A 26,419-nucleotide genomic window follows, 5' to 3' on the forward strand; every position below is an offset into this window, starting at 1 on the left:
TTTTTCATCACTGTTTTATTTATTTTGACTTTTGACATCTCCATTCATTTTCTATTTCAGATGACATTTCCATAACGATTTTCCAATGACGATTCTGGAACTACAAAAAATACATTTAAATCAAATAACGGCAGTAGATTATTAATTTGTTTTTAATAAATCAAACTAAACCCTTTTCTTGACAGGACGAAGCCTTGATTATGACCATCTTTGTAAATGATTGGCATAAAATGGTTGTAATTATTTGTAAGGTTTAACTATTTAGAATAGCAAGGCATTTGTTAGAACAAATATTATCTTACATGAACTGTACTAATATCTCCATTCTCCCTTGGGTTATTTCATTTGCAATCAGCGATTGAAATTTTAATTAAGGCTTACCTGTGAAAGTTTTACCTGTGGGGTTAACATCGATGACAGATGTTCATATACCTGGGTGAAATCACTCAGGTAGAACGATTAATCTACGTGATATATTTGTACCAGATTTTATCTCGCCTGACTCGCGTGTGTGAGACACGGTAGGTATTTTTACCTGTCGTTCAGGTAGAAATCATCCCGTGCCAGTTTTTTTAATAGAATTGTAACCTGTTCAAACACCATTCAAACCTATCAAACGGGTCATATACCTTCTTAACTTAACCGTAAGATTTTAACTCCGGTTAATTGATCTGATGTCTTTAGAGAGTACTTATTAGATATGTCTCATAAAATATAGTATGTTGATATTTTTTCACAGCAGCCTTCATTTTAGTTAAAAGGGATACACCTGAGTGACAAGCGCGTGTTGACAGGGTGTATTACGTACACGTCAGAACTGAACATGTTAATTATATACTTTAGTACATAAATAGCATACCTGTCAATCCAGTAAGCTTTGCAAGGTCAGAAGTTTACTCCTATGTAGTTTTCAAATTGGTGCTGTTGCGGGTAATAACCCAAACATGTGTAATAATTGTATATAATCATCGCAGTCATAGCATACTTAGTCACATAAGATGGACCGATGTCGTAAATCAAATCTCTCCTCAACATTTTCGAAATTCCGTTTAGCAAAAGTAAGTACAGATCGTGCTCATGTACTTTTGTAAGTGAATGATGCAGTTCAAACAGTCACTAGACTATGATTCATGTCAAATTGGCGCTTGATTGTGAAAGCTACAAAGAACAATTCATAAACATCATATTAGATAAGATGATCTTATAACATCACAGAGTGTGCATTATAAAATGGTTTCCATCTAATGGTTATAATAGTTTCATGCTTATATGCATCAAGCTATTTAAATATTTATGATAAAATTACATCAAATATGAAATAAAAATAAATAAGTCATTCGGGTTACCTGAAACCAAATGTGCTGCTGAGGCAATGATTTTTTCTAGTGTTGTATTGTAGTTTTATTAAAATACAATTATAATTTCTAATCAATTATGACCGATTCATATGCGATACCGCAAAGAGAAATGGTTATGGTTTGTGCATGAAAAGCCATATTAAATTCAATCAATGTATTTCGGCATGAATAATTAACGCCGACGTTATGAAACACTGACGTGAAATTGGAACGACAGCAATCAAATCTACCATTTCACAGCATTAGCTCACGCAATTTCATTAACTAGGAAAACGAGAAAACAGACGAAAATATTGATCTGCATATAATTCTCTTAACGCAAACATATTTATATTACAATTTCGTATGACAAGAAAGGTATTGTACTTTCATTGCTGTTCATCGAGGCAAATAGCATTATAAGTGGCCGCATTTAAACATTGTCAGAATACCTGTAATTGGATGGTGCAGTTCAAACAGTCACTAGACTATGATTCATGTCAAATTGACGCTTGATTGTGTCCGTGTCTCGTCATAACGCTGCGCCGCTTCTTTTGAATAACCTCGGACTATTTTCTGTCTGATTTACTTTCTTCCACCAAGGGACAGTTTTATTATTAACGATAGTTTGGTGGGTGGCGATTGAATCATTCACTGTCACATTTACTGTTTATTGATTCGATGGACTAATTAAATGTCGGGCAATAATTACGTCCCTAAGACAAAATAAACAATAAATCCCAAGGCGCTTACAAACATCTGCATTATTTGCACCTGTGTTGACTTTTTAGCCAAACGATGAGCCATACGATGACGATGTTAATTTTGAAAGTCATTTCTTTATTACAGTAGGCCTTGGGATACAATTTGAATCATCTTCATTGTCGACATTCAGTAAAACACGACAATACGGGAGTTGATGGAAAAATGAAAGCCATTCAAAAACCACTCACTGGTCAAAACAACATCGTTTAGAATGGCAAAAATCCATAGATGAAATCAAACTTTAGGCTAATAAAGGTAGAATCGTCGATACTTTTTATGGTACATCTTTTATACATTTGTTGTCAACATGCGATTTGCAAAATCTATTGTTATGGTGATATGCTATTGTTAGTATCGGTTAAGTCGCTGAGGAATTCATGTCTTCTCTTCCGTTTTATTTGTTTGTTTGAGTTTTACGGCCCATCGACAACTGTTTTATTTTGTTGTAAGTAAGTCTTATCCTTTGTACGGTATTTCAATTGGTCACATTTTAATATTGGTATACTACATAGGTTGTTTATTATTTCGTTTTTTTCCGTTAAATATCAATAGGGGTAAAACAATAATCATCATCATCATCATCATCATCATCATCATCATCATCATCATCATCATCATCATCATCACTACCACCATCATCACCACTACCACCACAATCATCATCATCATCATCATCATCATCATCATCATCATCATCACCATCACCATCATCATCATCATCATCATCATCATATCATCATCATCACTACACACACCACCACCACCATCATCATCATCATCATCATCATCATCATCGTCACTACCACCACCACCACCACCACCATCATCATCATCATCTCATCATCATCATCATCACTACCACCATAATCATCATTATCATCATCATCATCATCATCATCATCATCATAATCATATCATCATCATCATTATCATCATCATCATCATCATCATCATCATCATCGTTGTTGTTGTCGCCGTCGTTTTAATTGTATTGCATTTTGTTTCGTCTTCTTTTTTGCATTTTGCATTGAGCTTGATAAACTAAACAATTAAGATTAATTGTAGCTTCCTACCTTCCCACATACATGACTAAACATCAGATGGGAATGTACAGAAAGGAGAAAACTGAACCCTAATAGGGAGGACGAGGGGATAATACTAGTAGGTTGGAAACTCTCCAAATTCTAGAATCATCAATGTAATCTCAACATAAATGTCAGTTTGCCCTTTATATGCATTTGAGTGAATCGCATTGTTCTATTAACTATAACGAGTCATAAATTCAAATCAAACGTGTGGTACACCTTTAATCACTCTAAAAGTTCATTGACCCACTATAAAGATAGTGTGTATATTTACACAACACACGTTCTAATGTAAAAGTTTATTTGTTATCAATTTGTGCATTTATACTGTGCATTTTAACGGAAAACATTTTGAAAATACCACAAAAACGACCAGAAAATGTTTAAATTGCCATAAAACTCTGTCAATGAAAGTGAAAAGGGATATTGTATTGATTAACCCCAGGTGATGATTGCCTTTAATGATAATAATCGTAGTATTGTATTGTGTTTTTCGAAGTCACTCATCCTAAAACTGTATTTGATTTGCAGGTCATCTGGATTACACCCGTAAATAACCAAAACACTATACATATGACATCATCACAATTACATGCCGCCAAAATGTAGCATGACATTTCAGATTCCGATCTTGACTATTAGCATTACATTTATTTTCACATTTTCTGCTTCGTTTCATTTAAGTTTTTTTTCTATTTCTGGCATCTCTTTGTCCGTTACACATTTTCTTCATTCAATATATCCTGTTGATATTCGTTTTATCAATAAGACAACTATGAATATTAAGTTTTTGACAATACCAAACAGATGGCCTTGCTTAATGCCGGCTTGTATGCTTTCTTGTATGGAAATTTGTTAAATATTATGGCTAAACAATACCTTACAAGTTATCAAGTGTAAAGCATTTCCATAATTTCTGCATTTTAAGTTAACATTATTTTGCAATCTATTGAATAGGAAAAATGTGAGTTCCACATCGGCTATTTGAAAAGTAGAGTGTTTTCTCCATCGGATCTATTTATAGAATACAAAGTCGACCGATTCAAGGTTTTATTGAGAAAAAAACCCAACAACACCAAAACAAAATGTTTATATCTTTTTTCATTTGTTTTTTCCTATCTCTAAACGATCTGATGTAAACAACTTCATTTATTTATTCGTTTATTTATTTAATTAATTTATCTATTTATTTTAATGTCATTACAAACTCTCTGTTACCTGGAGAGTCTTCTTTAGTTTAAACTTATTTATTTTGTTTCTTTTTCTATACAATCAATTAAAAAGTAGCGTCAAGTATAGACAAGATAGAATAAGGTTTTGAAAACAAGATTATAACTTACTGTTTTTATATTACTTCATAACCCAAGTAGAAAAATGTAAACTCAGATTTAACATATGAAAAAAGAAGCAAAAGTGTATGTATTTATATAAAACCAGGGTGGATGGAGTTGGGATGGAAAAGTCATCTTTCAAATACCTCTATTTCAACAGATTATAAAACTTACAATGACCTCATGGTAGGAACACTGACGTGACATTATACAAGTATCGACCTGTTTTAAAGTAGATACGGTGATTTATCAACTCGAGGAAGTGATATTATCCGAGACTGAAGGTCGATATCTGTTTTATTATATAGCATTTACATGATGTAAACAATTTGACCACATGTATATGTACACTTATTTCCTCTTCATGATATCGAGTAGCCCCTCTTCCATTTAACGCATTTTGAACGTCTCGATTCAGGCATTTTTATTCATAAGATGGAACATATCTGTTTGTCAGAGCTTTTATCAGTTTATAAGTAACACCGCTCGTTATGATTCCTAAAAGAAAGATCACCACGCTTTTGCGTTCAATGTTCTTTGTGTTAGTACAGATATACAGAAGATGTAATCAACCAGAAAGCAATCACATTGTATTTATTACGGTTGTTGATGAAAATTTGAAAAAAAAAAAAAAATCTCATTCACATCTCGAGTCTGTGATAAATATGATAATAGCAAAACCCATAACAATGAAATATAATTGATGATTATCGAAACTGAGAACAGCTTCGCAGTGACTCCTGAGTAACTGTCATATGAAGAGGGATAAAACAACTGTCTTTCGCGTGCGATTTACCGTCGCAGTATCTGCGATCAAAGTAAATCTGCGAAAGTTCATCTTCGTAATGTATACAAAAACTTAGCTTGTACTGTATTTTAATCATTTTTTCAACCTGCAGTCAGTTTGAATAAATACTAAATAGAAATTCTGAACAAATACATCAATGAAACTGTTTAGCATACAGGTAAAGGAAATCAGTAAGTTTAGATCGCGAAATAAAGGAATAGGTACGAAAATGCAAAATTAAATCACCGCTAATATTAATTTGTTTACAGTAATTGTCCGTTAAAATGCAGACATAAATAAACAAAACAAATTGATTATTTGAACTATTAAGGGAGTACATGATATCAAATAGAATTTAACGGTATTATTTGATATCATATCTTGATTTTCCGTTTGTTTTAAGAACAATGGGGAACCCGTTATAAACACCATTGTCGTGAGTGGAATATCGATAAATCACGTATCATATTCGAATGTCTATTGATTAAACAAATAACAAAAGAAAGACAAAACGAACGGACGCACGTGCACGGAGTAAAGGTCAATTTGGATTCAATGAAATAGATAACGTTAGCAACATAGTCCGGTTTTGTTTATTGATGAAAATCTAGAAAGCGGACAACATGAAATTTGGCCGCGGACGGCTATTCAGAGGATTTTCCGATCACATCATTAAACGGAATAACTTGTTGTCTGATATCTCCGATCAAAATTTGTTGAGGCTTGATGACTCCGTAGCGTGGAAATGGGGTTTCAAAGTTGATAATAAATTTGATCACGTTTCTGTTATCGTGCCGCCAATATCGAGCAGATATTTATCAAATTACAGGATTGTACGTTTGGGTCGATGGATTCATTGTGACCCACACCGTACCCATCGATCGACATCCTCAATGGTTATTGTTAAAGGAATAAAATAACGGTGAATATATAATTTCATAATACAAAAATATGTAACACATTGGTTTTGTTCAATGTGTTAATTTGTAATGAGTTTCTTACATGACGTTTCATTATGTATTCATTTTTTCTTACAGTCAGTATTATGGATATAATTTGCATAGAGAATGGTTTAATTAAATATTTTCAGAAATTTATAATGATACATTTTTATCTATTTATAACATTTCTCAGTATTGCCGAGAAAAAGAATTAAAAGACAGAAAAAGAACACAAATGTCCAGGTAGCCATTTTTCCTGTTCCGCTTCGTCGCGTTGATCATTATGCTCCGGACTATTTTTGTCATCTTGACGACATTAAATCAATTTACATAAAATGGTGATGATTTGTTTTTAATTCAAGCGTTTTCTAACAGATATTCTTTGTCAGGAAACCGATGATATTTGATTCCTTTTTTGTAAGGTTGAAATTATTAGATTTGTAATTATTTTTTTAATTTGATGATATTTGTTTTTCCGAGAGTGCCAGGAGCCCGCGTTCAGAACACGTCGAGTCTGAATTAACCCAGCTGTATATATTAACATACACAACCATATGTTAAATACGGATCCTTTTCTTGAAATGAAAGATGTGTGCCTTTGTTATAGTTATTTCATTATGTTTAGACTATTGTTAGTAGCTATATGATGACGGAAGGATGTTCCAAATTCGGATGTCGGAAAAGGAACGGGATGATCCAGGAAAAGGCGAAAACCAGTGAAATCAAGACCTCTATAATATTATCATACATGTAGCCATCCTCGATACTCCAGGGGTTCCGATCACTTACGATCTCTACACCCCTGGACTATCTCATAGTAAAACTGGAGGCAATAGAATAGAACAGGTAATTTAGTCATTTGATGTACATCAAAAGAGCCGTATAACGGTACACTGTGGTTGACTGTGTCGCTTTGATGTTAGGCGTCGCTCTCTCTGTAGTCTTCAAAGGAAATTTTTGCTAGCCTGTGATTGGTCAAATATTTTCAGCTGAGCTGCCTTCAATTTCACTATGAGATAGTCCAGGGGTGTAGAGATCGTAAGTGATCGGAGCCCCTGGAATATCGAGGATGACATGTAGCGGATATGAAGTAAAGTGCAGCTAATATCTATTTTGTTGAAGCGACAGCTTGTGAACGCCTTGAAAATGAGAGAAAGGTGGGGGAGGACATTTTGTGATTTTCCTTATTTCATATTGATATAGTTGACTGGTATTCATTGTCCTACTTCGTGTAAGATTTAATGTAAACGATATTTTATTCACAACTTAATGACGTCACAATTAAAAATAAATAGGATACGTATAACACAAAATATAAAAAAAATATCAATTTGACATGAAATGACTACAAAATTATTAAACATAAGAAACACATAAACAAAATATAATTTCAACAAAAAACAGCGCTCTTACAGGATCAAATTGAGTGTTCATTTCATATGGGTTTTTCTTAAATAATTCTTAGATTTATTTTTATTTTGAATATTTTTGACAGCCTTGACGAGTTTCATAAAATTTCATGTGAAATGGATTTAATTGATTTTTATTACGTAACTACAACAGCCTACATGTACAGTTATAACTCCAAACATTTAGTTGAGGCTTTCATTTTGTCCGTCCTTGTAATCCTGATGTTTCTATCGTCACGTCACAATTGATTTCCTGCTTGGCATAGCTAACGAAAATCGTTCCAGGTAAATCACACTAGTGACAATGTAAAACAATATTCCATTGGTGAAATCACTCGATATCAGGCGAATCATGTGATAAAAGCATATTAGAAAAGCCACTTGTAGTTTTTATAGAGACATTTTTTAACGACAACGATGTAGGTATATTTGTACATTCATCCATTTGATGTGAAGCTCCTCTCCCTCTATGTCCCTTTCTAAACTACAAAAAATTGTATTAATTTTTACTTTCTATAACCTTTACATATATTACTGGGAAAATGAGAAGAAAAAAAATTGCTGCTGTAATTTTGTGATATCCTGTTCCCACGTCTTCAGCGAAGCATGAACAGCGGATAATGTTGTCTCATGATTTACAACGCTTTACAATATTAAAATAAGCAGGAAGTTGAAATTTGTGGCCTTCTATTAAATCCCGAATAGTTCAAAAGACAAAAAAGATATTAGTGATAACTTTAATTTACACCATGGCGATCATGCGTGCATTTCCTTGTACAAACATTTTTGGTGTAAGGTGAAAGCAACAAGAAAATGTGTGAAGCATAACATATATTTGAAGATGTTTAAAATAAATCATTAAACAAAGAAGCTATGAAATGCTGAAAATTAGCTTTGGATGTAGAATTTTTTCCTACTTCTTTCGTCTTTTATTTTAGTTAAATTGAATATTCGACGATGAAAAGTGCGATGTAATCATGTTATTTTTGCCCCGCCGTAAATCTTTGAATTTAACAAAACTGTTTCAAAAATGAATTTCAAAGGAAAAGCGAAAGAGCGAAGGCGATCTTAACATTCATTCCATTTTGGAAAAAGTTGTCAATGACATTTCTTACATTCACAATCAATGTTAATGTTGAATAACTAAAGTATATGTAAATGACTAAAAGAATTTAGATATTAACAGTTATGGACGCAATTGGTTTACAAAAATAGAGTCCCTCAATTAATTTTTAACTTAGAAGAGGATAAGTGTTATATTAGATTGAATTGTAATTAAATTATAAAGCCTAATATAAACATACGTTATGGAGTATAAAGCAAATATCTGCGTATACTTTCATCTTAAACCACTCCGCGGTTTATTGAGAGTACACTCAAGAATTACGTGTATACTTGTATTTATTCACGTGTATATATCCATACATAAAAATGTTTAGGTTAAATATGAAAAATCGTCCATTTAGATGCACATAGGTATGTTTAGAATTCTTACAAAACCTGTCTTTATTTACTAGCAATACTTCACCCGAAGTTATGAGTCACAGGAAACTTTTAAGTGTTGATAAAAAGCTGAGCAAATATAAGATAAAAGTCGGTTTCATCGCTCAGTCCGTACCTATAGAAGCGTGTAAATATATATCAATATGCTATATAAAATGGCGGGCGGTCGCGTGTCACTCACGAGGATAGAACGTGTAGACGGTTGCGATATCAGTCAATCAGATATAAATACGACAATAATGCGGTTGGTAATAAATCTCCTATATTTAAAACCTATCTCCATCCGTATCTGTAATATACCTATTAACTAGAAATATATATCACACTGTGACATCCCCTCGTAGCATTACTCGACCGTGATTTGTACATAAAATAAGATTTAATGATATAGTTTAAAATTGAAAAGGAAGTCACTAGCAGGGTTAAACGAAAGTCATCATACATGATTTTAAATGTACTTTTGTGGCCTGCTGATGTCTGTATCAATAAAATGAAGACATACGTCACCTTTTCAACGAATAGTTTATGTGTACAGTCGATGTCATGGCCATGATTTAAGACGAAGATCTATCAGAGCGAATCTAAGACATTTTGTTGTATCATACTTGTAAATGACATGTGACCTCGACTGAATTTGTGTATAGTTAACTATTGAAGATGTTTCATAATTTCATTTTCAATTCAGTGCTCAAATTGATCAATAAGATTGTGAGAAAACAGCTGTATTGTGACATGAGTAAAAAACGTCTTGCATTTTAAAGATGCTCCACCGCCGCTAGAGCATAAACCATACCCATCATTTGAACAATAAGTGATGTTTAATCCTGTATATGTATGTGTCTAATTAACAAAAAAAATACATATGAAATAACTTATTTTGCGTTTGTACATGCGCAATCAGTACCTCATTCCATTTAGGGCATAGTGTCATGTAATTTTTACGGGACGCATTAAAAAATTTTTTTTTCTTGAAGTTATATAAGAAAATCAAAACTTACCATAGTGGTGATGGTGTAAAGTGAGTATTTTTGTAACTGAAGAGAAATACTCATTCGTTTGCTTCTGATTTTGATTAAGACAAAACGTTATTGGTCAGCGATGGAGTACTTTTAATGATATGTAAATAAAAATATCATATACCACAAAACCACTTATTTTCGTCGGGATGCTATTTTTGCGATTTCGTAGAGAAATCACAGTCGCGAAAATTACGACATAAATATTTGTTACTGATAGTCTTTTAGTATAATCATAGAATTTTGATAGGCGAAAATTTGATATTATTCTTTATTTAAAAAAAAACAAATGTTTTGAACTTTGAAAACAACCGACTATGCTATATCTATGTAATTTTAAGAATTTTAAGGCAAATTACGGCATTTTAAAGATGTGAGTGATGGATCAGCCTGGTTCAACGTGAAAATATAGCTACTTTGCAACCGGAACTTCATATCAGAGAATTAATAATGTCGATCGTTTCAGCTTAACAAAACTTTTACCGGAATAGTACACTGTATAATATTTAAAAACCAGTAGAAAAAATGAACGTCGACTTCAATTTTCCAATGAGAAACGAAATGGTACCAATTATTTCGACATCTGTCAAAAATTAAACCTCTATTATCAAAGCATATTCAGTGAAAAAAAAGAAACATTTCAAATTTACATCTGATAAATTGTTGACACTAAAAATTTGATTTCAAATCCTTTATCAAATCACCAGAGCATACCTCATTAACAACTAAGAATTGAGCAGTCGACATCATGCCGTTACTCTCCGAGTAGCAGACGACAGGCAAATACTCGGAGGAGCAGACGACATACCATTACGCGGGGATGACAGAACAGCTGTAAAGTGTCAACCTTCTCACATTTTCAGTTCCCACTCACACATGCCAGTGGATCATATCATTATCAATCTGAAACCATATTGCTCAGGTAGTAATTAAACATCTCAAAACATAACGGAGCACCGTTAACGGAGCACCGTTATTTTGATTTGTTTTCATCGATCGTTTTACAGATTGCTATCTCTTAATGCACTTCCTTAAATGATTGTAGTATTTGCAGATATTGATTTTGGCGAGGTGTCAATATTCTGACAAGTGTTTATGTGAATGTAATTGATGATTGATTTTTCTGTTAAAACATTCTTAATAGAGGTTTTACATCTTGTAAGACAAGTGACATGTTGCCAACGATGGGAACGGTTCCACTTCATTTTTTCATCATGAGATGGGGAGTACAAGGAAAAAGCGGGAAATGCGACTGCCGTATTTTCCATCTCCATTGCAATACTGATATGCAAAAGCGTACTTTAGCATCAAAATGCCACATTTTACTTGTTTCGAATGTACCATTATATTTTTGACTTGAATGGATTTTAAAGCGATTTGGTGGTATTATTCATGAAGAAATGACTAAGGAATTTTAATTTTCTCAGCAAAAATATAATATTAGATGATCGAATCGAATGCAAAATTGATCAAGAAAGAAAGAAAAAAATAGTGTTCGGATGCTTTTGTATGGAGCTATCATACATGTACATGGGGATACTTAGTTATATCATCTGTACATGTAACTTAAGCAAAAATGTGATTTTTAAGTACCAAATGCTATGATATTAAAAAAAATCTTCCAATGCATTACATGAAAATTATTATAGACATTTCAAATAACGTTGCCGGTATGAGAGATAATCTGTGAAAACTATTCGTCATTATATCTTTTTTTCAAATAGGCATATAGCAGAGGTATCATCTTCCCATACAAATTAGTTATTTATTATTATCTTTTATCAGTATAAGTGCATACTAGATTTGTACGTCCAATATATATATAATCTAATGACATATAAATTGAGTTATCTCGCATTCATTTTACAAACACTTCCGAAATGCTTTATTTTGCTTCCTGTGTGTTTATTGTAGATAATACGCAGATGATATCTCTTTGTAGTTATTAATGATCAATTGAGAAAGAGCAATAATGAGCAACAACAATTTTTTGTACATGAAACGGAAAAAAAGTTAAATGAAACATGCTTATTAACCACCTGTTTCCTTCGCAATATCTAAAAATAAAAATTATTTGTGAACAATTAAAAAAGTACCAATGGCGTCAAGTCTACCCCCAAAATATCCCATGGCCGTGTCTGCCAGCTGTTGGGGTAGTGCATGCCTTTAGTCTAATGGTATTTTGTGGACCGTGACCCGCACACGCATTATTTATACTTCTTGTGCACGTGCATAATAATTAATGATAGTCTTATTTGTCACCTTTTTACTCAACCAGGAAAGTTGATTAAAAATAGTAACCTTTATCTCGATGACTTGCCTATGAAAATAAAAAAAGTTTTGATATTATTCTCACGATTTTAATTGGTGCCAGTGCACTCTTACAAAGACATATCAAGGATAATATCTTGAGTTTTTGGTGCAGGAAGTGAAGTGAAGATTTTGACAAACAGATTTAATTAAGCATTGCTATCATCATTTTGTAATTTCATAGGGGCATAACAGAAATTGTGTTTGCAAACCTTTTGAATCCGCGTATACGTTTGATGAAGTTAAAACCAAAATAGTCACACCAATACTTATAATAATTTCATTCAGACTATTTGATGAAATGAAATACGTTTAAACGTACGATGTCATTGATTTTGCGAGGATTTGTTTTTGTTGTCTCTATCATGACACGGGAACATCGGGTTTTTCCGTTGAGGTTTGAAGAAAAAGATTCAGAAAGACGGATTTCATATAAAAAAACCTAATTATTAGAATTTGAATGGAATTGATATCTCCGTGTTAGAGATCTGGAAATACGCTAAGTCTTCATTTTCTTCATATCCTTGACTAGTCTTCTTACGAAGTTGACTTCTCTTAATCTTTTTTGCTTTAGAGTAAAAAAAAGTTGACTTCTCTTAATCTTTTTTGCTTTAGAGTAAAAAAAATAACTTCAAATTCATAGTTTTAATGGAATCGGAGATTAATTGTGAGCTCTCTGTTAGTAATCTGGGAATATGTCATGTCTGTATAAATTTTGAAACAATTATGAATAGTGTCCATATATCATTTTATAGGAGGTAGGGATGGGGTTGGATCTAGATTTCCTATAAAAAAACGACACATATTTCTCACATTACTGGCCCTTTCACACCGTCAACATCCTTCGCAAACATCTGTCATTTTTCTTGCATTGTTCTAATCTCTATAAGTCATTAGATTTTCGTTAGTATAAATTTTGCCAAGTAAGTAAAAGTATAAATCATTACAAGTAATGTCCATCCTATGAATAATTTCAATTTCAGAATAAATACAAAATGATTATTAATTGATAATCATTTCCTTATATCGAAAGCTAGCTTACACATTATGTAATCAATGCAAAGTTATGAATTTTTCATGAGTTGAAATGTATTTTCGGAGAACAAATGTTCAGCGCAAATATCCAGGCCCATCTATAATTATATGATTTATTTTTATCTGTACAGAGAATATTAAACGCCTTTCTGAAAATGTGCGCAATATCGGCGATTTTCGCGTCATACGCCACGTGCAGAAATATTATTGTAATACCTAATCCTATTGCTATATGGAAGTTCTCATCAAGTTTGTCGTTTAACAATGCTTCAGATTAAAGATTCATGATTCCGATGTTTTGTTTCCTTTTTGATAACGTATTTTTTTGTAGTTAACATTATATGGTTAATAGTTTACCTTACTCTTCAATTTTCATCTTTTAATATCTAAGTTGTACTAACCTATCGACTGCCGCCATGAGCGATTTACACTTAATATGATAAACTACATATTTATAAATGATTTCAGTTAAAACTTAATATGTCTCTTCCATGGCAAGCTTGTGTGACTTGATTGGTATAAATGACAAACACGTAAATTAGATTGAAAATTGCCGTTTTATTAAAACGTCGGATACGTATCACAATGTATAAAACAATATGTCTAATTTTACGTTTGAAATTACGTAATACAATATATGTTTGTTATATACAGTTTGGATTTCAGGGAGTCTAGATTTACCAAAAACCTACATGTATCTTTAAAATAAGCCAAACTGGGTTTCAGTTATCATATGCCCCGAAAAGGTTATAATACTACATTGCTTATAATGATGAGACACAAGGGATATTCATTTATAAAAATATTTTAGTTTAATGTGAATAATAATAATATAAGAAAAAAAAATTCCAAAATCTTCATAAAATGTACATTATATATATTTTTTTTACATTTTTTAATTGTCGTTAACAGGAATGGAAAGGATTATTCTTTGTTAAGGAGTTTGAATTATAAAATTAATAAAATACAAAATTTAGTTATAAGCAACTACTTCACCAAACTACAGGTCGAACTTTTAAGAAATTAATTTCAGTAATCGATGTGGAAAGTCAACGAAACAGATTCTACTATAAGAATTCATTACAATTACACCTGTAATGGCATCATCGTATCATACTAATCTGTAACTAGGGTTGTAAAAAGGAAAACAATCGCATGGTCGCTATCACATTTTCCATATTTGGTTGGTGAAAAAGAGTAAGGAGTGAATGGAGATAATAACTGGGTTTTTTATCACAGATAATCAGTCAACCAAAACGCTAGTCACCGATGCAGTCAGCCATAATGCAATAAAATATATTGTCATTTGTACGTGTCCCAGTGAACAATAACCATTTTCTTTAATGACCCCTGAACGGAAACTTTTCCGTGGCATGTAATTAACACCATATTAACATCCACTCAACCATAACATCTAAGGTAGCATCACAAATGTGAGAAAATTTACAATTATGAAAGAATTTTGCCCGAATGTGGCAGATGATCGATAAATATTTTAATAGTGAATTTGAGATATCGTTTTTTGATATTAGTTACTGATGCAGGTTTGACAGCACGATGGAGATCCTCTAATTATTGATGACCTGTAACAATCTGATAGATATTCTTTGTTGACAGATGACCATTATTTTAAACAATTCATTACAAAGAGAGTACATAAAATATCATAAAATTTTAGAAAAATGTAGGAATAAAAATAGAAAAAAAGGTGATTTTTTTTTCACATCTTAACAAAACTTATTTTCAAAGAAAAGACTATCAAAAATTTCCTGGGAATATCGTATTTGAACCTTGAAGACAATGTTCATATTTGATGTAATTCAACAGTGAAATGGTAATTTATCTAGGAAAGGATATTAATATTTTGACTTTCTTGACAGGGTCTCAAAAGTCGTGGGAACCACAGACATTCCCATACCCACGTGCTGGATTTCATCCCATGCATCATATGCTGTAGTGCCATCATATAAAGTGCATCAGAGATAGACTGCTTATAATAATTGAAAACTGAACTTAGGGTTGTTTAGCATGCACCGTCGGATTACTTCCCACCAGGAGGTTGTGTCGTCTATAGTCTTTATATGAAGAATAAATGGTAGCTGTATAGGTTTTTGTAAGTTATTTGAGCTTATGAAGCAATTTTCACCAGCAAAGACTGCAAATTCATCGAACCCGTATCTCCATCTCAATGCTATGACAGACTTACAATGGATTGCTATTGAAATGTGTCTGGGTTAGATTTGGTGTATCGAGTTACGATATTCAGATTCCCTGTGATATTTACCGGGATTTCTGGTTAAACGTCTGAGTCAACCTGTTGGGGGTGAATATCCTAAGGACATTTAAATCAACTAAGGTGTCAGATATGTTATACATTGATACCAAAGATATTGGTCATGATGAATTGCATAAATTGTTTTAAAAATATACATACCAATTTGTTAAATACAAAATATATTTCTAAATGATAATTTATCTGCATAATGATGCAGAAATAAAGAATATATATCGACAAATAGGTACATAGAAGAAAACTTATATAGACATTGCATGTTAATCAATCATATCTATGTTCATTTTTGAAATAAAATTTTGTTAGAATTAATTTAAATGGATTTCTACATGCAGCTTTCACTTTGTTCAGGAATCTAATGATCCATCAGGCTTAACGATATCGTACATAATTTATAATTACAGACAATTTTGATTAACTTTTTTGATCGAAAACGATCGTAACTTCTATGTCGACAAGGTTAAAATAAAAGCATGTTAACAATCATCGCAACGGATTCTTGGTTTGGGTTTTATTTTGCTATTCAATACTCTTTTTTCACCCAATACTCTTTTTTCACCCCATCAGTCTGGATTCAAAAAACGGTGATTCACATATTAATCAGCTGTTATCAATTATCCATTCAGTCTGTTCAGCCATGGATACTAGCAAAGAGATTCGAGTGTTTTCTGCGATATATAAGCAAAGCCCCTTCGAACGAATATGCCACACAGGCTATTTTTAACTTTCTAGTTTTGAAATTCGGGAACTACTACTAAATTGGTTTAGCAATTATCTCAGTTATCAAAAACAAAAAGTTGTCATAAACAATAAATATCAAAATGGTCAGTTACAGCTGGAAATCCTCAGGGCTGCATCCTTGGTCCCCTTTTGTTCCTATTTTTTTATTGACATTGTTAAACATATAATGCCATTATTAAATTATTTGTAGACGACGCTTCGTTGTATATTGTCACCATCTTCCCAGCAACCAGTGCTAAATTTTAAAATAGTGACTTTTGAAAAAAATACAGCTGGTTCCAAAAATGGTTAATAAATTTTAACCCTGCCAAAATATGTTTAATCAGTCGGAAATCTACTGGCCCTATCCATCCACTACTTATTATAAACAATGCAATTATTACTGAAGTTACATCGCATAAACATCTCAGTTTACATGTATCTGACATCGGTGGATGGAACGATTATATCAAACATTCATAATTCAATCTTAATATCTCATCAAAGATTAAGGATTTAAGAAGATTGAAATTTACACTAGATCGAAGAAATTTTCAAACTATGTATTTTCATTAATATTACTGACCTATATTAAGTACGGTGATTTTATTTGGGATTGTCTCATTAGAGTTCAGTCTTTATTGAAGGATCTCAGTCAGAAGTAGCAAGGATAGACACAGGGGGACTAGGTGGACTAGCAGAGTCAGGTTATATATTGAAACAGATTGGCTACCTCTAGAAACAGATTGGCTATTACCGGTCAACAATTTTTCTGAAATTTTCACAATATTAACCTCAGGTTATGAGCCATTTACTTTTTAGAAAATATTTTGGTGCACTCAAACCGGAAGTGGGTGAATCGCCATTGTTAATAATTGACATGTTCGCAAATAACACCTAAAGTTCCAACATTTTCTGTCTTAAAAATGTATCCAAAATTTTATTTGTTACATTTTGCCTTCATATTTGTGATCATTTTATGTAATTATTTATACTCTTCAGAAGATAATACAGTTTGATGACACAAAACATTATTTTGATACCTTTTTGGACCAAAACGGAACCCTGTCATACACATCTAGTTGGCAACTTTAGTTTGGCCATAGCACAGGCCCCTAGGACCTTTTGATTTTTAAAAAATGTATTTCAAGGGTTTGCATTTATGATGCTACATATAACATTTAGTTTCAATAAAATTGGTTCGTGGGCAAATTTCCATTGTTCGTGAAAGAGGTCCTTTCCACTTTCTACAACTTGGATAACAGGTTACACCACTCGAGACTGTGAATATGTTGCAGCTCATTGCGGTTTAATTTGTACCATAGAAATCTGATTGATAACCCACTGCGTTCATGCTCTGAAAATGAAGAGACAAACGAGCACTATCTATTACACTGTAATTAGCATTTTCAAAGATCGTAATCCAGCCTTTGATAATTTAAACTATTCAATGTCATGTGATATGTAACTTTAAGGCGAAAATAAATGATCAAAATATGAAAACATTTCTGTTTTCATGCATGTAAGATTTTATTTCAAATCCTAAAATATTTGAATGATGTTACATCTGTATATGATTACGGCAAACCTTTCTGGGTCTCTTTACTCGAACGCTTTCTAGTATTGCACACATCTTATTATTTCATGATTAAATGTCTGAGCATCTCCTACCTTCCACCCCACCCCCATCCCCTCTGTTTTCATATCAAATATTCAAATGTTGGCTTCTCTAATTAATATAGTAGTTAAGTCCACATTTACGAATGCATCTTCTGCATATACTATGGATTAATGCGTTATATTAAGTTTTAAACTTGTTTCCAAATAGTGTTTTTTTTTATACTTGTCGTTACCTTTGTAAATTATTGTACAGAAAAATAAGAAATAAAATAAAGTTTATATTAAAAAATATTTTCAAATAGTATCAATATCGTGTTCGAAATTAACTTAACATGGTACTACTATGTAGTTACAGATATTTGAACTTTAAGTTATCCAGTTTAATCGCTGGGTTTCCGAGGTTAGTGTTAATCGAAAATCAACACTTTTCGCTGGGAACTCTGACTCTTCTCATCCTCCAACTAGCACGTCTTGAAGTATTAAATGTCAATACAATGACGTAGAACACAAATAATAATAAATCTGTAAAATATTTAACTCGCGGTCTCGAAATGTTAGTACAGTACAAAACAGCAATCGTTCTGTCGTAAATATGTATACCTTGAAATCAAGTCAAACTGCTTTTACATTTAAATATATCTAAGTAATTAGAGATACAAAATATTAGTTATAGTGTTCAACTATTTTTCACTACTGTATTATATTCGTTAGTAAGAACTCTTTTTGTCAAAAGACGAAACTCGATTAAAGGGAGACAAACCCTCTAAAAAGATAGCACGTCAATGTGAAGGATTACAATGTATCGTTTAGAATGTTACCATCTTATTTTGATAGATTTTATTCTGTGGATATGTCTAATGCGCTCACGCATACACTTCCTTTAAATGATATTCTTCAGTAAGTACAATGTATGCGCAATACACCTGTAATGCGCAATACACCTGTAATGCGCAATACACCTGTAATGCGCAATACACCTGTAATTCCGTCATATACATTAAAGTTTAAACTATGTAAACAATGTTTCGTTTTTAGTCTACTAACTGCGCTGTTTTATGATAAGAACGGAAAAGATGATGGAATTGTGATATTTTAATATATCTTTCAACACTATTTAGGAGGTTCTGATAAGAAGTAATACTTAATGTAAATTGATATAATATACCTTTTGGGAATTCAGGAAATGAACGCAATTATTTTACATTGACATTTTTAACAAGTAAAACCCGGTTCATATTTGGTTACTTTTCATAGAATGCATCTTGAAAATATTTCTCACTTTTTATTGCACAGAACTTTGGAAATACAAGGTTGAATCAAACATGGTTGATCATTTCCATGGCTCATCTGCGAGGCCAACGATCAGATTGATAGTTGACATCAGGCAAATGTTGCTGTAGATGGAAACTGATCAACTGATCTGAGTCTAACTTTGTTTAAAATCTATCTACATCCGGCCGGTTTTCCTTTTGACTTTCGATACATAATTTTTCTCATACACATTTACACGAATCAACTGCTAGAATATCCTGATGTGTCAATTACAACTTGAACCTGACAGCTAACGAGTGTGTTTAATTGTCTGATTCTCGTACACAGTATAGCATTGTATTTAGCTCATATGTAAAAAAAATTTCGATAGGTATGAAATATCCCTTGAATGATGTGTCTCTTTTAACTATTATGTAAAGTTGTTGGATCTTTGTAACTCATACTCATTGTATGATATACCTTCGTAATTACAGTGGAACTTGGTTGATACGATCTCGGATTACACAACAAAATGGCTTAATACGAAGTACTTTGCCGATATCGGCCGAATGCCCTTATCAACTTTGTTTAAAAAACCTCGAACTATCCGCATTTATATTTATAATGTAAGGCTATCTTTCACATTCTGAATGCTTTCTGTCTTTGACAACTGTTAAGCAAGCATCGTAGTTCGAAATCTCCACTTTTTTATGTTTCTTGTTTGACGAGTTCTAACTTTGTCTTCAATTTAGCAGTAAAAAGCATTATAAACGAGTGGTAAGTTATTATCTATAGTCGGGTTTGAACTCATGAATATATGATACTGTAAGTTTCATTCAATGATTACATCAATGATTTTTAATCCCTTATTCTGTTTGGTGTTCATGATGGTAGGCAAAGCATAAAATGAATGAAAATGTTTCAGAAATATGTCGATATGAAACCAATAACCTTGAAATCAATGAAAGAACGAAATATATATATATATATGCCACAGAACCTTTTTGTTTATTTTTGTATGTAAATTTTGCGTCTTTGTTGATTTCAACTAATTCAGAATACATTTATTCATAATTAAGGATTGTTTAGTAGATATACTTTTTGTAATAAGGTTTTAAACAGTTATTCGCAAACTATTTGAATTGGCTAAAATAAAATCATTTACGATAAATTTATATCTTTATCAATTATTTATTCCTTATATGTTTTGTTTCGGTACCAGACCTATATTCCTCAACTCCCTCAGGATGCGCTTAGAAACATCTGATGAATCGATATGTAGGTCAACAGCCATATTCCTAAAGCTCTAATTATCGATTGATTCACCAACCTTTTTACATTTTTATCATAAATTGATAATTAACTAAACTATAAATAAATCCCAAAGCAAACGTCAATTTAAACAAACGCCATATAATCTTCTACGTTTATATATTACACACTAGATTTACATACACATACGTGTACATGTAAAGAAAGACTGTTTATCTGCGTTCATATCTTATATATGTATACTGATATGAGGTTTATTGTCATATAATAACAATGTGATGAAGGCAATAAGTACACATAACTGTAATTTACTACAATTGACAATAGAACAGTGTAAAATAATTGACTCGTATCTGCCAGTTTATAACCATAGACATGGACATTTTTTTCAGAATCAGTCAGTCTGAGAATAGGCATGTTCAGCAGCACATTGGGGTATGAGAATGCCATTGCAAGACTGATAAGACTGAAATGTCGACTAAACAACAAGCATATATTTGAAAATATATTGTAACCATGATGTCACAGCGCACCAACAGTAAACGTCTTCAATGTCCATTCTTGTCATCCACGAATTGCTACTTCGCCTGTTGTGGAGGTTTCAACGACTACTGGTGACACGACAGCATAACGACCGGATCCCTATGACTTCTGTTCTGGAAAGAATCGATCCCGTCCGTAGTGTATTGAACCGAGCATATAAACATTCCCATACATTTGTTTCCGTCGTTCAACTAGGAGCTTTCAGGCACCAGGAGATATCTGGAAATGAACACAGTGACAGGTTACAATTAGGTCACGCGAAGAATAGCCTAATCCGGGGATTTACATACAAATGTAAGTATATGTTTTTACTGCAACTCAAGGATCACTGCCGATATAAGCCGGTACCTTCACATGTAGCTGAACTATTATATTTTACTGACGTTCTATAAACATGTATAGTATTGCTCAGGTGGAGTGTATCAGGATCTTTTTTTATTGATTTCAGTGATCGATATATAATGCTAGTATTAACAGTGGTGTCGGCGGTGGGATTGATACATGCATTTGGTATATTAAGATAGGTATCTTCACTCAGGCGACGTGTTAATTAAATGATAGCCGCTCTATCTGTGATAACGATCGTATGTTTCCCGTAATTGTATATATATTCCTTAGGGTAATAACGAGTGGTTACTCCGCCTAAGGGCGAATGATTGTGATTTTCACCGAAATGTTAAACGCTATGACGCTCATGTTCCATCCTGTCCTATTATATATTCCATGTCGCGTTGGTAATGAAATATTTTGATATTGTAGTCCCTAAATGTAGAGTACTGTACTATCAGCCATCCTCTCCCTCTTTCAATACTGTCACATTAGAATAACGAATCATTTTGGTGCTGTATAGTATGTGATACTTTTCCTATCTATGAATCGTATGTTCTGAATTTTTTTAGCGTTGTGATGTTGGTCCCCATGCATCCATTCATCCGGTCCCAGTCTATTCGACGGGTGTGTATGTTGTATAGCCATGTCCTGAAGGCTTAGCTTGGCGATGTTTCTTCCCTTACCCTTCCCTTCCATCTACTCACTAGGTCCGGTATGCTTTCCCTGAATATTTGTGATGTGTTTAAACATAATACTCAAACATATATTATAATGTACTATGAAGCTTAACATGAATTTCCACTCAATCTCTCCCACAAACCGCGACTCCGAACACACTTGTCCATCATCAATTTCAATTTCAATAGGCATAGACTATATAAGTTATCTCCCTCTTGTTTTCCATCACTTTACTAAAGACTTATTGGTATTGACGTTCATATCGTGTAGTAATTAACTACGAAATAAATGTATCATTTATTGATTATAATTTACTAATAGTTTCATATAAAGCTGACATGTAATAGTGATTACCTGAATACATGTACAACTCTGATATGTTAATCCATACATGTATATTATTGATATCCCACCGGACAACATACAATACCAGTACTGGTAGCCAGGTTAAAGTACTGTGGCCAAGTCTGCTTAATGTTAGAGAATATTGACCTTATACGACTTAGTACACTGTACCAAGGCATCCATGAATAATACACTAATGGGAAACTGTGCCATGTAAAATTTATTCTGTTGGAAAAGTGCCGGAGCTAACAGGATGAAAATCATTGGTGAATCCTCGATGATATCCGGTAGTTTACTTTAAATCGCACGTGGATATCGCGTGTCATGGGCATTATAGCGTTAACAACACATTTACATTTGGCATCATTGGTGTGGTGGTCTACCATTTTTCATTTGTTGTTGTTGTATGGTACTGTGTGTTTATGCAGTGTTATCGACGACCCTGAAATTTCCAATAAACATCAACTTCCTCAGTAAGCAAAGCCTGTGTTTTATGAATAATTCAACGCGAATACACAGTTGTTACTGTACATGTTGTTCTTTATTTGCTAATATACATTTCGATGACGAACAATTGTCTAATTCAGTCGTCTAATTGTCTTATACTGTTTGTCAAGTTTCACGTTTTTATTTCCAGATCTTTGGTTTTTGCAGACACATACGTGAGTATGGGTTATTACAATGAAATCGTCAACATTTCAAACGGATGAGACAACTGATCTGAACGTAGCATGGCTCCTACAACGTCAAAAGCAGAAACGTATTGAAAAACGAAAGGGTGTCGGATCTGTCATCTTCGTCGCTGGAATTCCACTGGCAATTTTGGGATTTGCGATGTCACTTGTTGCGTTCTCAGAAATAGTGGGAAAAGACACAATTCCTGCCTTCAGGATAAGCGGTCCCGTTTGTCTCGCTGTAGCATTTGTTCTGTTTTTAGTCGGCGCCATTTTGGCCGAGGTTCTGACTATCAGACGAAAACGTAAACATGACTATGAGATTGAGAGTATTGAACTTCAGTCAGAATTCCTTCAGGACAAAGAGAACCCTAGCGAGGAGGGTAGTAGTAGTGGAGAGGAAATGACTAAGGAAATTGTGAGACGGAGCAGGGATAAAGAAAGTGTTAGACGAAGTAGTGATAGAGAAAGTGTGAGACGAAGTAGTGATAGAGAAAGCGTGAGATGGAGTGGCGATGAGTCCTTATTTCAGCAATTTAAACGTAGCTCAAGTGTCATTAGCGAATCTCTTGTGAATATGCTGCCAGCAAGGAACTGCAAGGTCGAACCCCAAGACTGTGAGGACGTGTGACGTTAAACATAGATAATGTCATTGTTTTCATAATTACTGATACGAATACGTAAAGAAGGAAGAAAACATACATAATTTTAAGCAAAGCTTATCGGCTCAAAATGCTTTTTAAACGAACTACTGGTTTATCTCAAGTTAAAGGGATATGTGACGTCACATTTTTTGATAAATTATCAGGATGTAAAATCATATGATATATCTCTATATCTTGTAGGACGCCAGTACTGCTGCAGTTTCCTGAATTCATATATTCTCCGTTTATTTTCATTTTTGGTTATATTTTCAATTTTTCTTCAGATTTTGATTAAAGATGCTCCATCGCTGACAAATGGTATTTTTTCACTATCAAAAACAGGAGCAGACGATTTAGTATTTTTCTTCAGTTACAAAAGTTACTTACTTTACACCATTACCACCATTGAAAAGTTTAAGCTTCTAATTTTACTTCAAGTTAAAAATATGGAAAATAATTAATTGCATCCCGAAAAAAATCGGTGGCACTATATCCTATATAGAATTCAGTAATGATTGCGCATGCACCAAAGGCGAAACAAATTATTTTATGCTATTTTTTGTGTTAATTAGGCATATATATACACGATTAAACACCAATTATTGTTCAAATGACGAATATTATTTATGCTCTGTCGGCGGTGGAACATCTTTAAGATTTTTAGATATTGTCTTGCGTATATCATGCATGTAAGCTTTCATTTTGAGAGTAGTGTGTAATAACGCATATCGTGGCCTATATGCTCATCCAACATAACAATAGTGGAGCAAGGATGTTATATCTTCAATTATTTGAATACTATGATATGAAATTTAGTATGTGTGAGTGAAAAATAATGTATGCATTAAGAGTTTACATGTACGCTTTATACATATTTTCATAAAACAATTGACTTTACTTATATTTCTTTCATTTATGTGACGAATGAAGCCATATGAACGTATGAAAGAGCTCAAAATTATCAACATAATACAGTTTTGTGCCATTTTGTGAATTTATTTTATTAATGAAATACTTTTTAAGATTACTGCTAAAATCAATTACAATGAAATATTAAAAGAACTCAAAAAGGACACAGTAGAAAGGCGTCTTTTATAAAGAGGTCAATTATTTAATAAATCGCACCAAACGGGGTTGATGAATCTGTCCTTAATTCATTGGTGTCATTTATGTATGTGTGTATCCCTTTTTTGACTATATATTGATTGGATTGATGCCGTTCCTACGTAAAACTATAGTCTAAATATTATTTATACATATAAAATATTTTCTTGAGTACCAAAAATGATAACCCCTGCTTTTCTTATTATATATAATAATAACATTTGTTAGTTATTTTGTAAGTTTTTTAATTGATTTATGTATGTGTGTGTCCCTTTTTTGACTATATATTGATTGGATTGATGCCGTTCCTACGTAAAACTATAGTCTAAATATTATTTATACATATAAAATACTTTCTTGAGTACCAAATATGATAACCCCTGCTTTTCTTATTATATATAATAATAACATTTGTTAGTTATTTTGTAAGTTTTTTAATTGATTTATGTAGTATACCTATGTGCAATATTAATATTTACAATAACAATATCTTGGTACTCCCCATAACTCTTCATGTTTTGTTTCACTTGCATCAAGAAAGGGCTGAATGTGTATTACCTTGAAAAACAATGCCCATTCGCGGATCGTAAGTTACTGTAAACTTAAATAATTTAGCAGTGATTTTATTTTTGTGTCCAATAAAATAATTCTCGCTTATTGCGATCTCATCTTTACTGCTATTCTGTGAATTAAACGAATTTATTATTTAACATCTGTAATTTGCGCTAAAATTTGATTACGCTAAAATTAAAAGGTTAACAGTAATTAGAATAAAAGGATAAACATGCGAATAACAACCGTATTGGCTTCAAAGGGAAATCTGACATGCTACTAACAAAGTGTCGCGGTCCCAATGATGTGATATGCAGTATTCTTATGCGTCATACTCTAGGAGATGATTCAACAGTCTCAGATTTTAATGAGGCGAGATTAGCTGAGGAAGACATTAACAACTGGTGCAATTAGAGATACTTTTGATCAATCTCTGACGAATATTTCTGGACAAAGATGTCGGTTAATGCGAGCACATCGATCTGGAAAATCCCCCAGATCATGTTAAAACACTCAGATATTACGTAAGCCACTGTTTTTAAAAATATCCTTAAACATTGGCAATATGAGAACAATATGTAAAAACATATGCGAGCATGAAGTTGATGAGCATTTAGCGTAAATTAATTATAGAGAGAGATTTAGAACGTCAGCATTCCATCTATTACTTGATGGTTTTATTTATTATGACAATTGTGTTTGATTATTCATAATCATAAACGATGGTTGATTCATTTTATTTTGTTTTGAAATCATAAGTGAACGATTTGCGCTATGTTTTTCTTATTACTTAATTTAACGTAATAAGTAAAATATTTTGTAGCATTTTTTAACTTTTTAAATCTTTTATTTTTCTTGGTACAAATAATTAGAA

General features: G+C 32.7%; 1 protein-coding gene across 1 annotated transcript; it reads left to right on the forward strand.

Moving 5' to 3' along the window:
• The first annotated feature begins 21,043 nt into the window (after positions 1–21,043).
• LOC138323902 (uncharacterized) lies at positions 21,044–26,128 on the forward strand. Its single transcript, XM_069268827.1, has 2 exons — positions 21,044–21,512; positions 23,209–26,128. Exon 2 carries the CDS (start codon positions 23,253–23,255, stop codon positions 23,874–23,876), a length of 624 nt encoding a protein of 207 aa, XP_069124928.1. The 5' UTR covers positions 21,044–21,512; positions 23,209–23,252; the 3' UTR covers positions 23,877–26,128.
• The last annotated feature ends 291 nt before the right edge of the window (positions 26,129–26,419 follow it).

Source organism: Argopecten irradians, chromosome 5 (assembly GCF_041381155.1).
Source record: "Argopecten irradians isolate NY chromosome 5, Ai_NY, whole genome shotgun sequence".
Classification (NCBI taxonomy): domain Eukaryota; kingdom Metazoa; phylum Mollusca; class Bivalvia; order Pectinida; family Pectinidae; genus Argopecten; species Argopecten irradians.